Here is a 15,897-nt window from a genome sequence, read left to right as displayed (position 1 = left end):
GCCATGGCCTGGCTCTTTCTGCATCATAGCTTTACTAGAGAAGCGTGCCACTGCTTTTGATCTAGGGGCTTCGTCACAAGTGTTCTTCCCGAAGCTGCAGATGTGATCAACATTTCAGATGCTGTATTTATGAGTCTTTCTTTACATTACATTTAACACTATGCGTACAAGCCATTACCTGAATGCTTCTTTCTGAGAAGGGGTCCTCTAGGGACTAGACTGTTTAGTGAAGTTGGGAGCAGCATTTCCATAACCCTTCCTTTCACTGACTGAAGCTAATTTATAGAGCTATTGGCTCAGATCGTTTGACACACACAGAAAAAAGGTTGATTTGTTATCAAGAGGCACTAAATATTACAGCAAGAACTCTACAGAGATTTACCAAGAGGAAGATGGAGAGGGCAACAGGCTTATTTTTCTGTTTTTCTGTTTGCAATTAAATAAGTTTTAGATTTAGCAAGTTATTCTTCGGGGCAAAAGGAAAACACAGCTTTAAATAAAATATAGTTGCAAAATAACACACACATGCGATTTTACTAATGAGCACAGTTTATGACAATTTTGAGTAGATGGCATTCAACATGGAGAATTTCTTTTTTCAAAGATAAGTATCAGAGAAGCAATCATAGTTTGCTGGTCTCTTGAAAAGAGCAGAGAACAATAAAAAGGCATCACCAAGACATTTCCCTACCATAGCTGCCATGAAAGTGAGGGGATGGGGTAGAAACAGGCCAGCATATCAATAAATTACAGAAAGCCCACAAAACAAAAGCTTGTTTTCGTACAGCAGAGTCATCTTGGAGTAGTTGTGTGAGGTATCGTGTGAGTGTGACTGTGAAGGTCTGCAAGGGTTGAACTGCTTGGTCTCCTCCTTGTAAATGGGCTTTGTGGCTCGAGCTGAGCTCTGAGCAGCTCTGTGTAGCTACACAGTGAGCAGCACGCAAACTGGCTCAGATACACCTGTGTGAGCTACAGCGGTGGACACAGACCCAGTAGGATTGCATGTGCATGGCTGTGGGCCCCCAGTTGGTGTTTATTTCTTATGAGGAACCGAGTACAGCTAAGAAGCGTCCACATCTTTGTATCTGCCTCAGTTTCCTTAGAAAAACAACTTCCAAGTTAAGCCATTTGATTTGAGCAGGTGAAAGCCCTTGGTTTCACCATGCTAACAATCCAGAAGCACACATGGATCTCCTTCATCAAGCAGGTAAAGGAGGGAGAGGGAAGGGACAGAGTGTCAGTGCACGTCTCGCTGCTCCACCATCCCTACGTGACAGTCTGTCCTCCCGCCCCACCACTCCCAGACATTGCTGAATGGAAAGCAAATTACCAAGCACCCCCCAAAAGCCCAAGCCATGCTCATGTAAACATGACTATTAGGGCATAAGAGCTATGGTTAATTCAGTAGTCAGCAGAGAGGAATATTTCATCACTATCACAGAAGAAAAACCAGAAGAACAAATACGAACTCCATCTAGTACTTAGCTGAGCTGAAAGAGGACTGATAAACAATTTTTTAATGAGGATACTGTACCTAATGTAACTGGATCTGGATTCACTGGACTCTGCTGTCTGGAGTGACTACTGCTGCTGTTACCGCCTTTTTTTAAATCTTCCGCATCACTGTATCGTCGTATCCAGTAATTAAGCTCCTCACGGTCTGCTTCTTGACATCGCCGTAGTACAGTGAGAGATCGCCTAGTTTTTTCCACCATGTCCATTATACAGTTTAACAGCTATGCACGGTGGTGGATGGAGCAGAGAAAGAAAAAAGAACATTTTATTCATAAACTGACAGAAAAATAAAGAAAACACTAATGTGCTGAGTGCCTGGGTTTTAAGAATGAAGAAGTCTCTCCCTGTTATTTCAAATACAGTTGAAAAATTCTAGCTTTCCTTTTCAGAATGACAACCCCTTCCTGTTTAACTGGTGATCCTAAACTGTATAAATACGGATTTCTAGGGGAAAGGGTGAAGACAAGGAGGAAAAGACTGAACAGACTGCAGTGCCACCACTAGTATCACATGGCACCACAGAGGCCAGGAGATCTGGTCCAGAACTGATGACTCAGAGAAAAAAATCCAATTAATCACTACCAAGGTTGAGGGTCATGTGTTCCAGATCCAGGTTCATGGAGCAAGGTCCACTCTCCTTTTAGCAGTCTACAATACTTAGGATACTGCAATAGGCATTTCAACAGCAAGGCCTAATATGAGCTATCTAACAGGGAACATCAAGTCCCTAGATCTAATGACCAATACTTTCAAAACTAGTCCAGGGATTCAGATTTGTTTTAAAAGAAAAAATTTAATTTCCTATCTTAGAAGGGCTCCTTTTCAGACAGTTATATGTAAGAGTACATTTAGTCCTTACATGGTCAAGGTGTTTCCACTCCTCTGCCCATTCTCTGTCTGTTAGCCTGTGATCAATCATTTCTTCTTGACGTGTACCATGCAACCCTGCCAAAAAGGAGCAAATCATGTTTACAATGTTGGGAGTCCTCGGGGGGCGGGGGGGGGGGGGGGGGGGGGGGGGGGGGGGGAAGAAAAAAGAGCCTATCAGACAGATATATCATACATTATCTGGTCCAGTATCAGGAATACCACCACAAAAATAAATGGATGCTTAAAAAACTTTACTCTAAATTCTCTAGCACTTTTCCCCACAGAAGACGCTACTGTTTGACTCAATGTCTTCAATTCTGCAAGTTCTGTGGGTTGCAAGATGACCTCTCAAAAACGGACAAAACCCTTTCTGACTATATATAATATATATAATACATTATGTAATTTTTCATTTGCACTACTTCAGGAAGTCAGCAAGACAATTATTTGGTAACAGTGTATCAAATACTAGCTGTACTTCAGAGAGTTGAAAAAATATTAGTATAAACTCAATGTTATTTTACTAAATGCAGTAATTACGACCATGTCAACAAATCATCATTAAGGGTTCATCCCTTCACAGATGTTTAAACAACATGTGGTTAAAATGTAGCACATAGATCAGAGCAGCTGACAAGATGATACAACCAAGCCAGTATTTATTATCAACACTCCAGAGGAACCGACACTTGCTCTTTGTTTAGCCTCCTCTATGCAGATGCTGAGTATTTGTAAATGCTCTTCTCTTATTGAAAATTTGTTTAAAACAAGGAAGAACAGTAAGTGCAGATGTGAAGCAAGCCAGGCAAACCCAAGAGCACCAGACATCCCATTAAAGCAAAATGTGCTGCGTGGGGTGTGGTTGGTGCTTCTGCTGTTCGCATCCTCCACAGACATTCCCAATGCCGCAGCACACTCTTGAGATGTCACACATTACACACTTCTCCAAAGGCTTTCCTCTAGTCTAAGCTGAAAACAAGCTATATCGATGTCGTTATTGTCACAAACGTGGCATTAAAAGAAACATACAGGGCTCTACCTATCCTAGCCTGCCAGACATCTGAGCGTCCATGTCACCTACGCTGCTGTGAAAGCAGGGGTTCCTCGTCCTTCTGTCTCTCTTGCTTTAGAGTGTAGCAAAGACACAATTCAATCCACTTTTACAAATACAAATCTGAAATACAGCCATTAGAAGCTGCTAGATGGACTAACACCTTTTTAAGGCTGCACCTGAATGCCAGGTGTATTTAATCAGCAAGAAAAACCCTGTTCAAAATATAGAATATAACAACACGGAAAAGAGAAACCTAAAAAAAACAATGCAGAAAATCAACCTGCCTTACCCATAGGTCTGTTTCTGTCCCTGAGGTCCCTGTGGTTGGGGTGTCTGTATGAGTCCCTGTAGTGGTGGGCAATGGCCATATCATCCAAACGATAATGCTGAGGTGGAGGTGGGGTGGGATGAGGCAGACCATTGGGCTGATAAGATAAGCCATTATTTGGACTGTACCGCTGGCCTGGGCTAATAGTGCAGGGCCGCTTGCTTGGATGCTCTGAGTGCAAAGGCTCTCTGTCAAAGCCATTTTCTTTGGTTCTGAAAGACAAAGCAAAGGAGCGTTAATTCACTCAGCGAGCAGAGCTGCTCAGGAACGTGCAACCCCACCTACACATGCAGGTTCAGGAACCAAAGCTTGTTCTTGCACTTTGCTCCAAGCGCGTGGCGTTGCAGAACATTTCATAGCACTGCTTATTCAAAATATACTAAGGACACATTCACCTTGCCTAACCATCCCTGTAACTTGAGAAATACCAGCAGGGTGAGCCTTCTGATGGAGCGGCTTGAAGAGCTGGGCTGGAGAGCGAGCAGCATTCACTGAAATCACCAGCTGATGGGACAGATACACACGTAACTGTAGAGTTGAAACAATCAACTGATACATGAAGCTAGAGGCTGAGAAATTCCTACTTTCAGTAGTGCTACAGCATATAGTGATATGGAGAAATTTGCAGTTACAGAAATGTGGGTTTTTTTCAAGAGGATACCACACAGTCTTAAGGTAGCGCGTGTCTGCAGGTCAGCTGTGTGTAATGCCAGGATGGGCTCCCATCAAGGTCAGTGTCACACTGAGGCTTTGGCAAGAATGACTCTAGATGATGAGAAATGCTTCCTTCAGGGATTTGTATACCACCTAAGCTATTTCAGGCAAAGGTGCTCTGCCTGTCATTAATTTTAAAGGAAGATGTGGTTAGACTCAAGTCCTCAACAACATTCAAGATTTCCCACTCCATTACTCTTAGACAGGGTTTGTGTGCTCAGGCAACTCTGGAGAGTTATCAGGGAGAAGGGCAGGTTTTTATGTTATAGATATACTCTTTATTGCTATTCATAACCAGCTATTTCCAAAGAAGTCTCTACTTTGCACCTCTGCCTCAGAACCTGGAACTCACACTGAACTCATTTTCCATTAATATAAAAAGAAAGGCTAGAGTTACTTCAACGGGTTCGCACCTCCTTCTAGAGAAGCTTCGTTCCAGTGAAGTACAGGGGTGGGTTTACCACTGGAATAGACAAAACCTACAAAATACTAGCTTTGAAAGGAAAGGTTATTAGATATAAATATTGCAAACTGTTTAGTTTGCATCCCTTGCTCCAAAACCTTTTCTTAAACAGCTGATATATTCCAGCCTTTTTTAAAGAGAACCTTCTCCTCCATGATTTACGGATGGCATAATATATCTTCCTAGTAATAACACAATTTCTTGTCACTTTGACAGGAAGGTAAATGTGATTTAATGTTCTTGTTTGCCTGCTGTTAAAACCAACTGCTCTTCAACAAACATTCCCCCACAAACCAACGAACCTCAAAGGACTGTCTGGTGAAACACTCAATGTGCTAATTGTTGCCCCTCAATACATTCTCCTTTAAAGTCAGCAAGAGGAAGAAGAAAACCAAATCTCTGCCAATATCCACTGGCAGAGAAGACGAAAGTAAGATCTTGCAATTACCAGCAGGAAATTAAAAGATGAGTTGCACTGTTTTCAGGAGTAAAGAGATTTTCCAAGGACCTCACCACAATCACTAATGCCAGAGAAGCTGCAGGTATATATACATATACTTTATTCTACCTTAACTTGGCAAAGAGTGGAGAATCTTTCACCAATACAGCAGGACAGCTGCTCCAGTTTTGGGCAGAGATATAAGAGAACCACTTTGTTAAAGCGGAGTATATACCTTGTTCCAAAGCAAACACAGAATGGCTGTGAAAACTCCTAATCAGGAAAACCTGAGGACCATCATATATTTTTAAGGACTTCTGGCATGATGGAATTGCTTGAAATAACTCCCAATGGGGAGTGATGTTTTTGACAGCTCTCCAAGACAATTTTTGTATTTAGCTGCTGGTGTGTGGTTTTTTTGCACTTATCTACTCCAACTCATTGTCCAGGTTTTTCAATTGTAAAAATACTGTGCAAGTAAAAAATTGGCTTTCCTGTATGTACAAGCCAAGCTATTCGTTTGCCAAAGTTCTTTAGTGTTACAGTTAGAATAATCTCTAAGGGGGGGGGGGGGATCAGAAACTAAATAATTAAATAACTTCACTGACTTTTTTTGATCACTCAGTGTAGGAAAAGCAAACCAGAAAACTGTGACAAGTAGGAATCCAGTTTTCCTTTCCTGCACTATACTTAGATGTTAAAATCATGTATTTCTATACAAATGTACATACTTGCACCTAAGTGCACAGGCACTTCTGTGGTTTTTCATGAATGCTTTGCACTTAATTACCTTAACTGGAATGCACTGCATTAGCTTGAACAACACACCAGCATATCCATTTTCTTCTAGAACCCTGATTTTAACTAACACAGAAATTAACATTACCACTGAAAACACCTTTACTGAAATTAAAGTCCTATTTTTGCTATTATGCTGGGTAATGGCTGTCAGATCTTTTCTGGGCATTAAAACACTAATTCTACAATTTGTTGTTATAATTGGTACAAGTAAACAACTTAGCAGAACACCAGAATGAGGCTGTACATAAACTCATTCTGTGTTTCTGATCGTATAACGTATATAGAGAGGTAACAACTTCCAAAGTCTCATCAGAACAGGAATCACTAGCAAATTTACTGTATCTGAATATACTGAACATAGCGATAAAAGACAAGGTACTGAAGAGTGCCATAATTCAGACATCCTGAACTCAACCTACTATTCTGCCTCTGATCTCAGTCCTACTCCTTCTTCCAGGTCTCATTTCCCCGTGGGACAGCACCATTTCCCCAGGTGCCTCAGGCAGCACTCCTCTTTCACAGCAATTGGCAGACCCATGTGAGTACTAGCTTCAGAGCAAAAACCACCACAATTTTCCTCTGATTTTTATCTGATGCATCTGATTTTGCAAGGCAACAACAAGCTGCATGTAGAGTGAAAATATGAATGTGTAGGAAGCCTAACTGACACATTCTCTTGGTTTGTTTTTTTTTTTTTTGCTCCTGTGTTGGTTACGTTTTCCTTAATATGCACATAAATCGACACCATCGTTTAGAAAATTGGCAATATAAAGGTGGGGTCTTTCAGCTATAAACATGCACAGGGTCATTTTACCTGAAGCCATGCTATTTGTGCAAGATGCTTTGATTTAAATTGGACTTCCACCAATAAAGTCTTGATGACCAAACAAGTGATAACGCTTTGCTGGAATAAAATTTTGTTTATAATTCTGTGTTACAGAAAGGATTAATATTGCCTTGCTAATAGTTCATATCAAGAAAATTCTTTTACAATTCCTCATTATTATACATGGCTTACAAGGCATATAGCTGTAAGAGCTATGAGCTTTCACCTTACTGAGATGTGGTGGAGCTTCTTCAAATAAGAAGATTTACCTAACAGAATTATCAAAGTCAGTCTCTGTGCCCGTATACCTTTGACATTGTCGGGGTGCCAAGGGTATGGCAAGCACAGCAGCACTTTCCAAAATCACAAACCAATCATGGCCACTTTTGCTTTCTTCTCACTCAAAATTAGAGCTGTTCTAACAGATTATTTTGCTATCCTTTATCCACTTCATAGGCAGCTGTCATAAATGTAGACTCACTGTATGACGCGCTCATGTGTGGTACAGCCCTTTCCCAGGAAGCTCAAAGGATGACTAGTTAGCAAAAAGTCTTTTGCAGTTAATGTATTTAAAGTCGTGTTATTTATAACTAAGCATTCATTCACCAAAATAAAAACTCACATTGGTCCAAGTTCCTTTGCTTTACTACAGTAGAATGTAAACTCCAAAAGTTGTAAACAAAATATAGTGAACACTTTGCACATGACATGTCATGAACAAATTACCAAAATGTGTTGTCTCCTCAGGTGTCAGTTTTTCTCTCTTGCAGTGACTGATGGTTCCCAGTGTTATTACAGAAACAGATTGATCTTTTTAATGAGCTAGTTTAATAGACTCCAAAATCTCACCGTGGCTGCTCATCCGTGTCAGACCATATGCACCAAGAAAACATTCAGTAAAACACGAAGCTCTGCTGTCAGATTGCTCTATAAAACCTCACATACAGTAGACTTGGATACGCCAATAAATAACCAGAATCAGAAAATGCATGTGCAGAAAAGGCTCTGAAATTATAAGCAGAAGAAATTACTGTATGTGTATTTTCTTTAACAAAAAATCACGAGGTGGACGCGGCCATGTGCAAGACACACATTCCACTTCCTTTGCCTAATCCCTTACTGTATTTTACCTCTACTGGAACCAACGGTATGCAGTTACACATGCCGAAAAGAAAAATGTAAATATGGAAGAACATGTGTATATATATTTCTAATATATATGTGTATCAAATCCATACACACATATCTATACATACACATTATAAACAATGTCTACATATATCCCTTGGGAAGTGAAAAAGCTACCACAATTTACTGTAGTGAGAGACGTATCTCTAAACAAAATTATTCCAGCTGCATTTAGTACCCTTGGAAAGATGTTGCCTTTTAGTCATTTTTTTCCATATTGTAGCAACAGTCACAGCAAATCCTCCTCTTAAAGGACGCCTCGTATCTTCCGCTGTATTTTTACATATATTTGAAAACTACTTAGGTATGTAAACAAAAGGGGGGGGGGGGGTGTGGGGGTGTGGGTATATATATATATATATATTTCCAGATGTTTCCTCCTGCTCCTCTGTTAACGACTGAAATAACTAATAGTGTAATGAGTATAAAGCCAGACAAGTATTTGGTCTCAACACTCACTCAGTTTAGGCATGCTCTGATGACAATTTTTTGTGGTTGATTTACTTACATTATCCAGATTAAAAGATATGCAAACTCCCATTCAGTAAATTTAAGAATCTTTCCAACAGGATCTTACTCTTTTTACTAAACCTATAGCACAAATGTACTTGAGTGCATGACACAACTCCACTGAGCTTGGTTCAGTCAAAACTACAGTAAGAGTTTATCTCTTTCTGTATAGTTTTAACCATACTCAACGGAGAAGTAGGTGTGACCAACCTGTGACAGGATTATTTGATACTGAAAAAAAACCCACCAACCCTTATTTTTTAAGCTCAAGGCACCATTCCAACGGGTGAGCCAGGCAGTCTCTTTGCAGGTCTTTCACGACAGCAGAGAATCTCAGGGTAAAAAAAGAAAGGACGGGTTTTTCTGAAACGCGCCACTTCCCAGAACTGAGGAGCCCAGTTTGAAGCAGCGATGGACAGAGGTGCTGCTCGATAGCTTTGGCACCTCAGAGCGTGTGGGCCAGTGGGACACCCCGCACTACAGCTCCTCGCCGGACCCTGCGAACTCAAAGGCACAACACTGGTGGTTAAACTGTCTGCCCCTCATCCCAAAAGCTGCATTACTACCTGGGGTGGAACTGAAGACTCCCCAAGCTGGACGGAGCCTAAGAGAGACTTCAGCTGTGAAGGCAAAGGCACTTGCTCGCAAGCAGAGACTTTAGTTTCAGGAGCACCTATGTACTTCAGCTAAAAAGAAACACTGAGGACAAAATCCATAAACCAGACTTAAATCTCTCTAGGTCTAGGCCTCAGTTTTAATTAAAAGATGAAGGCTGACTTTAAAATCAAATATTCTTCTGATCTGCTGGTCTCCTTACGGGCTACTCCTGTGTCCTTTTTGTTATAAGACTAATACAGGATCTTTCAATTTCTAAGTTCTTGTACCGGTCTTCACCTGCACCACTCATCCCCTGCCACACAACCAGGACTGAAGGTACCACAGGTGAGACTGTACTTTTTAGAAATTAACCAAAATTCAACATGGTCAAACTGGGTCTCAAAGGGGGGGACTATTACTCCAGAATGCTAAGGGAGAAAAACACAGGAAATTTCTTATTGTCCATTTTTACTTTGTGGCCTTATGTGAGAAGTGAGTAATACTGCTCTCTATTAACAGAAAAAAAGCAAGCTAGGGCTGTCAGGAAGGCACGAACCTCTTCTCCTCTGTATTCTCTGTCAAGCAAGACCTCACAGGCTTATGAGATAATTTAATGCGTGTCTATCTATTGTAGGAAAAACACTGTGTCTGCTACTGATGCTGGACTACAGCATGCTGACATTTAAGTTATTCACAAGATACACAAGATTTTAAGATGCCTTTTTAATAGACATTTTGGTACACCACTCTGCGAAGATTGAGGACACGCAGTAGAACTGCCTCAGGGAGCTAAATTTTAGCTTTGCAATGTTATCTCTTTGCATGGAGTAAGAGACCACATGGAAAACGTCTGCAAATTAATCATCTTTCTTGGATGCAGATAGCAGGTGTGTGTTAACACTGATGGCTGTTTCAGTTTGCTCTAGCTGTCAGGAAAAAATGGTGGAAAAAAAGTATACAGAAAAGGGCTTCTCTGCTGGTATATTTTATTTTCTTGCTGGTCCACAGGGATTTCCCTGAAACACAATCTATCTAAAGCAAAGCACTTTCACATTTCCGTCTATCCAATGGCTACATTAATTTTTACTGCTCACTTCTGGCTCTGAGTAGCTTTAAGTTTTACTGTGCAGACATTTTCAAGATCTTGCATCTACATCATTAATATCTCACTTTCATAATACGCTCACGTATTTGGTGCTGAATTTTTGCCTACCAGCCTCGGGAACTTTCAGACTTCGTTTTCTCCATAGGCTTTGTGCTATCACAGCCTGTCCCTACGCAAAAGTGTCACCGGTACAAACTTGCAAGTCTTCTTGACTTTGCAGATTTTAATCTTTTTCATTCAAAACTAGGGCACTTGTGCATACAGGTAGTGGCATTTGGCAAAACAGCATTAAAAAAAGTTTTCTACACTGTAGAATCCATGGCAAACAAAACTAAGAAAAATCCAGTATTTGGGCCTCCCAAAGGTAATATTTATATGGTAGCTGAATTTCTAACACTATTTTTAACTGTCGTCCCATGATAAATAATCACAAGAGTTATTTTCTTGTAACACTATGCAAAAAATTTTACTCAAATAAGAAAAAGATAAAACTGTTCCACATCCCTAAAGCTACTGTACTTGGCACATGTGTCCTTGCTCACCCTGTTTCTACATAGACTCTTTCACCGCTCAACAACAAAACAGACTTCGGTGAATGTTTCTCCTGTTTGGAGGAAATATCCTTACGGATACTGGATATACAGATATGGAAAAGTGGCACAGCAGAAGGAGTCAAAGCCCTGACTGCACTCTAGAGCTTGCCTTATACTTCCCAATATGAGTGCCCAGCCACTTTCCCCCTATTTACTATTTAGTCCAACAAAACTTCAAGTACAGAGGACTTGCATATGGAACTGGAGCGATCTGCTGCTCATCATTTTATGCTGCATAGAAAGCACTATGTAGCAAACAACAGGGCAATGGCTGGTCTATATTACTGCTACTGCATGAGCCAGCAGTGTGCCCATTTGGCCAAGAAGGCCAACGGCATCCTGCCTTGTGTCAGGAATAGTGTGGCCAGCAGGAGTAGGGAGGTGATCGTGCCCCTGTACTCGGCACTGGTGAGGCCACACCTGGAGTACTGTGTTCAGGTTTGGGCCTCTCACTACAAGAAGGACATTGAGGTGCTGGAGCGTGTCCAGAGAAGGGCGACGAGGCTGGTGAAGGGTCTAGAGCACAAGTCTTATGAGGAGCAACTGAGGGAGCTGGGGCTGTTTAGTCTGGAGAAGTGGAGGCTGAGGGGAGACCTTATTGCTCTCTACAACTACCTGAAAGGAGGTTGTAGTGAGGCAGGTGTTGGTCTCTTCTCCCAAGTAACTAGCAATAGGACGAGAGGCAATGGCCTCACGCTGCGTCAGGGGAGGTTTAGATTAGATCTTAGGAAAAATTTCTTCACTGAAAGAGTGGTCAGACATTGGAACAGGATGCCCAAGGAGGTGGTGGAGTCCCCATCCCTGGAGTTGTTCAAAAACATGTAGATATGGCACTTCAGGACATGGTTTAGCAGGCATGGTGGTGTTGGGTTGATGGTTGGACCTGATGATCTTAGAGGTCCTTTCCAACATTAATGATTCTACAATTCTATGTGGATATGCCCACAGTGTGTCCTTAGGTGATTTTGCTGCCTGAATCAGTGTGTGCATATATTATATTTATATACACAGAGGTGTATCTGTATACATAAATGTAGCGCTACGTATGTGTGTGTATATGTATGTATGTATACGTACCCATGTATAAGCACATACACAAAGGCGATATGGCCGTTGCACAGCTGTAACGCGGGCAGGACCCACACCCAGGGAACACAGAGTCACAGAATGGTAGGGGTTGGAAGGGACCTCTGTGGGTCATCTAGTCCAACACCCCTACCAAAGCAGGGTCACTTACAGCAGGCTGCACAGGACCTTGTCCAGGCGGGTCTTGAATATCTCCAGAGAAGGAGACTCCACAACCTCCCTGGGCAGCCTGTTCCAGGGCTCTGTCACCCTCAGAGGGAAGAAATTCTTCCTCATGTTCAGATGAAACTTCCTATGCTTCAGCTTGTGCCCATTGCCCCTTGTCCTGTCGCTGGACACTACTGAAAAGAGCTTGGCCCCATCCTCCTGACACCCACCCTTCAGATATTTGTAAGCATTTATTAGGTCCCCTCACAGCCTTCTCTTCTTCAGGCTGAACAAGCCCAGCTCCCTCAGCCTCTCCTCGTAGGAGAGATGCTCCAGTCCCCTCACCATCCTTGTAGCCCTCCGCTGGACTCTCTCCAGTAGCTCTTCATCTTTCTTGAAGTGTCCCAGCTCCCCCCACGCACCCACCCACCCGCTCCCCCCTTGCTAGCAGAGCTCGGCATGTTCGACCCACGGGACGTCCCCAGGCGGGACACGGGAGGGGCGGCGGTGCTCACCTGTCTGGAGTTCGCCTCTTCCCGTTTTCGTTCACGTCGAGAAGCAGCTCTGAGGAGTCAACAGGTGAGGTGGTGCTGGCATCCAGAAGCAGCTGTTCATGCTGGGCGAGGTACTGGGCTGGGTTCTGCTTGGCTAGCCTTGCACAGTGCAGCAGCTCCCGCTGCAGCAGGGGCAGATTGGCCTGCAAGAGCATCGCACACATTAAGGGGGAGGATTGCAGGCAGCCTCTACAGAGACAAAGCAGGAAAATCAGAAGTCGAAGGAAAGCCTGCTCTGGGATGAACCTGCTGCACGTGCCCTCAATTGGGTTTGCTGCGGTTAGCCGCCTGAAAGGAGGCAGTCCTGCACGGGGTCAGGTCACGGCTGTGGTACATCTGCGTGGAAGGATGGGAGTTTCCTTACGAAAATGGAAAATAAAACTGCAAATGCTGTGAAAAAAATAGGTATGAGCTCCACATCTTTAATAGGGGAAAAAGCACTGCCCTGGCTGACTTCATCTCCTTTCTTACTATCCCAAACCTGAGCTCCTAAGGAGCAGCAGTTTTCAACAAATGACAAAACTTCAATATCTGTTTTCCCCTTCAGACTGCAGTTAGCATTTGGAAATCATTCAAAGCCATAGGATCCACAGCTCTATAAGTTGCCTTTGCCACCATCCTTCAAGGGCCTCCAGGAGAACAGGATTGCTCTCAGCTTTCCCATTACACTTGCAGTTACACATTAAGATAAAGATTGTAACAAAATCTCCGAGGTCTACGACCCTCCTCCTAGCCAGATGCAGCCTGCAGCATTTTCAACCTTCCTCTCAGGGCCCCAATGGGACTGGGCTGGAGAGTACGAGGACTCCGACACGGAGTATTGAAAATGCTCACTGATCCCTGGGTGGCACATCTGGTCATACTTAGTCATACTTCTTGCCAGATTTGGGACCACGGCTGAACTGTATGACCTTCCCGTTGGAGAACACAGTTACACACCCTGGGAAACTTCTGCCTTTCTTTGCAGCATATGCACACATCAGTGCTACGACAGTCCAGTCATTTCTTACCCACCTATCTGTGCCACAAGGTGATGTGCCGTGATCTCTACTGTTGCATACCTAACGCACAATGATTTGTTGCCTGGAGATTTTCAAGTATTGGATTAAATTTCATGACCTTTAGCAACTAGACATAATACAAAGAACTCCAATGGTGCCCTTTGGTTTGAAATAACCGGAGGGCGAGGGGGGCGGTAGTGGAGAGGCAAGGATTTTTTTTTTCTAAAGACAAATCTAAAAGGTTCTGAAACTACCATGCAGAGAATGAAGCAAAAAAGATGATGATGTTCTGGAAAGTTTTGAGCACAGGATCTTGGTAAAATTGCTTTTCTAGCAACATAACAATAGCAAATCCTCCAGCACTTGTTGTTGTAGCGTAAGAGTAGATCCACTGTGCAACCAAAAACCCCACCAGAATAGGGTTATTGCATATGAAGCTTTTCAACAGTTGAAAAAATCCCCAACAATTGCTATCACTTATCTCAGGATGGGAAGATGCCGATCGTGGAACATCAAGTCTTTTCAGACCTCCACAGAACACAAATATTTTGTGAAGGTACCAAAGAAATACTGTCTTTATTAACTACCACCTTTTTGTCCAGGGCTACCACATAACAGAGACAGACATTGAAAGCTTTTGTGAGCGGGTTATTCACTTGTTTTGATTTGACTGTTATTTTTAAAAGCTCACATAGAATCAAAGTCAAGACATCCAACTACCTAAACTACCTCATGTGGCAGAAAATGACTGGAGAATTTTACATATATTTACAAATAAATATCTGGAGGAAACAATAGGATCAGGCCTAGGATTTTAATAGTGGTGCATACTTGGAAGATCAAAACGCCTCATCGTCACAGCACTCCTGTGAGGTAGAAATGTGAAGTCCCCACTTTGCAGTTGAGCAATCAATGAAAACATCATACTTGTGTTCCTTATCTACTGTCACAAACAGAATGGACCTACTTCACATATGAGCACATATTTTAATTGTTTTCCTTCTCCTAAAGAAATGCTCATTCTTTGTCTTTATCATAAACATGAAGATTTGCAGTTAAAGGCATCCTTTATGTTAAAGGCTTTAAATGTTTTCTTTGCACAGAATAGACATACAACTTTTTGTATATTTACCAAACATACATCTACTCAGTTTCTTAACTTATAAGAAGTTATTACAGAAAACAATGAATGACAGACCTTGAAATTTAGAAGAGGACTTCAGGGCTTATAATGGCATCAAGCAATGTTCGGATGAAGATTTAAACTCAAATTAAAGTGAAGAAAAGCAGTATTTGAAAACTTTTAGTTCAACACAGCTACTTTCAATCTGCTCAAGACATTATTCTAAACAATCTTTATCAAACCATATTGTAAAGACTAATTGGTTTGTTGGACGAAGAAAAATCAGGACTTCTCTGTGGCTAGGTCAAGTATATAGACTGCTTCTGGTCACCATGGCTGCGACACACAATAAAAGCTAGGTTTTGGGAAGCTGGAAGCAGAAGGAAGCACCACCATTCTCCGTGTTGCGAGCAGGGAGACATCTGGCTCCCAAGGCAACTCCAGCGTACACATACAGACTCAGAAACCAAAACGGCCTTGGGCACAAAGGTCTATGCAGAGGTTCAGCTCTGACAGCAGAGGCCGTTCTGCCAACGTGCGGTAGCACATTTCTCTCAGCATCGCTGCTGGTGCCTGCAGACAGACTTCTACACCTCTGCATGTGAGAGACGCAAACCAGTTCTCAACCAGAAGCCATTTCTAGAGGTTAGAAAAACACTGCTTGCAAACAAACATGATATTACTGGCTTACAGTCCTCTAAAATGTTGCACTTCAGCTTCTGGAATATGCTTCTACTCTTGTATTGGATTGGACCTTAGGCTTCAAGATTCAGGTACTGTCTTAGCCTCTTCCATCAGTTTTATAATCACAGATATGAAGAGCAGAACATCTTCTTTACCCAGCTGTCAGACCTGTTTTCCACTTTGAAATGAACTGTTCTAATTGGAAGGGAAAACATTATATCTGCACCTGCAAAAGAAGCTACAGTTCCAAAAGGGTCTTTTATCATTTCAGTGCTCACTTCAGGTAATTAGTTAATAAT

At 42.2% G+C, this 15,897-nt stretch overlaps 1 protein-coding gene across 9 annotated transcripts in view; it reads right to left on the bottom strand.

The window, feature by feature from the left end:
• Positions 1–15,897, bottom strand: part of RUNX1T1 (RUNX1 partner transcriptional co-repressor 1) — a 118,661-nt gene that overhangs the window by 27,897 nt on the left and 74,867 nt on the right. For all 9 annotated transcript variants that reach the window (XM_075415871.1, XM_075415874.1, XM_075415876.1 and 6 more), the window contains 4 exons: positions 12,752–12,933; positions 3,729–3,979; positions 2,375–2,460; positions 1,535–1,736 (listed from right to left, as the gene is read on the bottom strand). In XM_075415871.1, coding sequence (XP_075271986.1) covers positions 1,535–1,736; positions 2,375–2,460; positions 3,729–3,979; positions 12,752–12,933 — 721 coding nt within the window. The remainder of the gene's footprint in view (positions 1–1,534; positions 1,737–2,374; positions 2,461–3,728; positions 3,980–12,751; positions 12,934–15,897) is intronic.

Source organism: Opisthocomus hoazin, chromosome 3 (genome assembly GCF_030867145.1).
Source record: "Opisthocomus hoazin isolate bOpiHoa1 chromosome 3, bOpiHoa1.hap1, whole genome shotgun sequence".
NCBI lineage: Eukaryota > Metazoa > Chordata > Aves > Opisthocomiformes > Opisthocomidae > Opisthocomus > Opisthocomus hoazin.
This window is presented reverse-complemented; position numbering and strand designations above follow the sequence as displayed.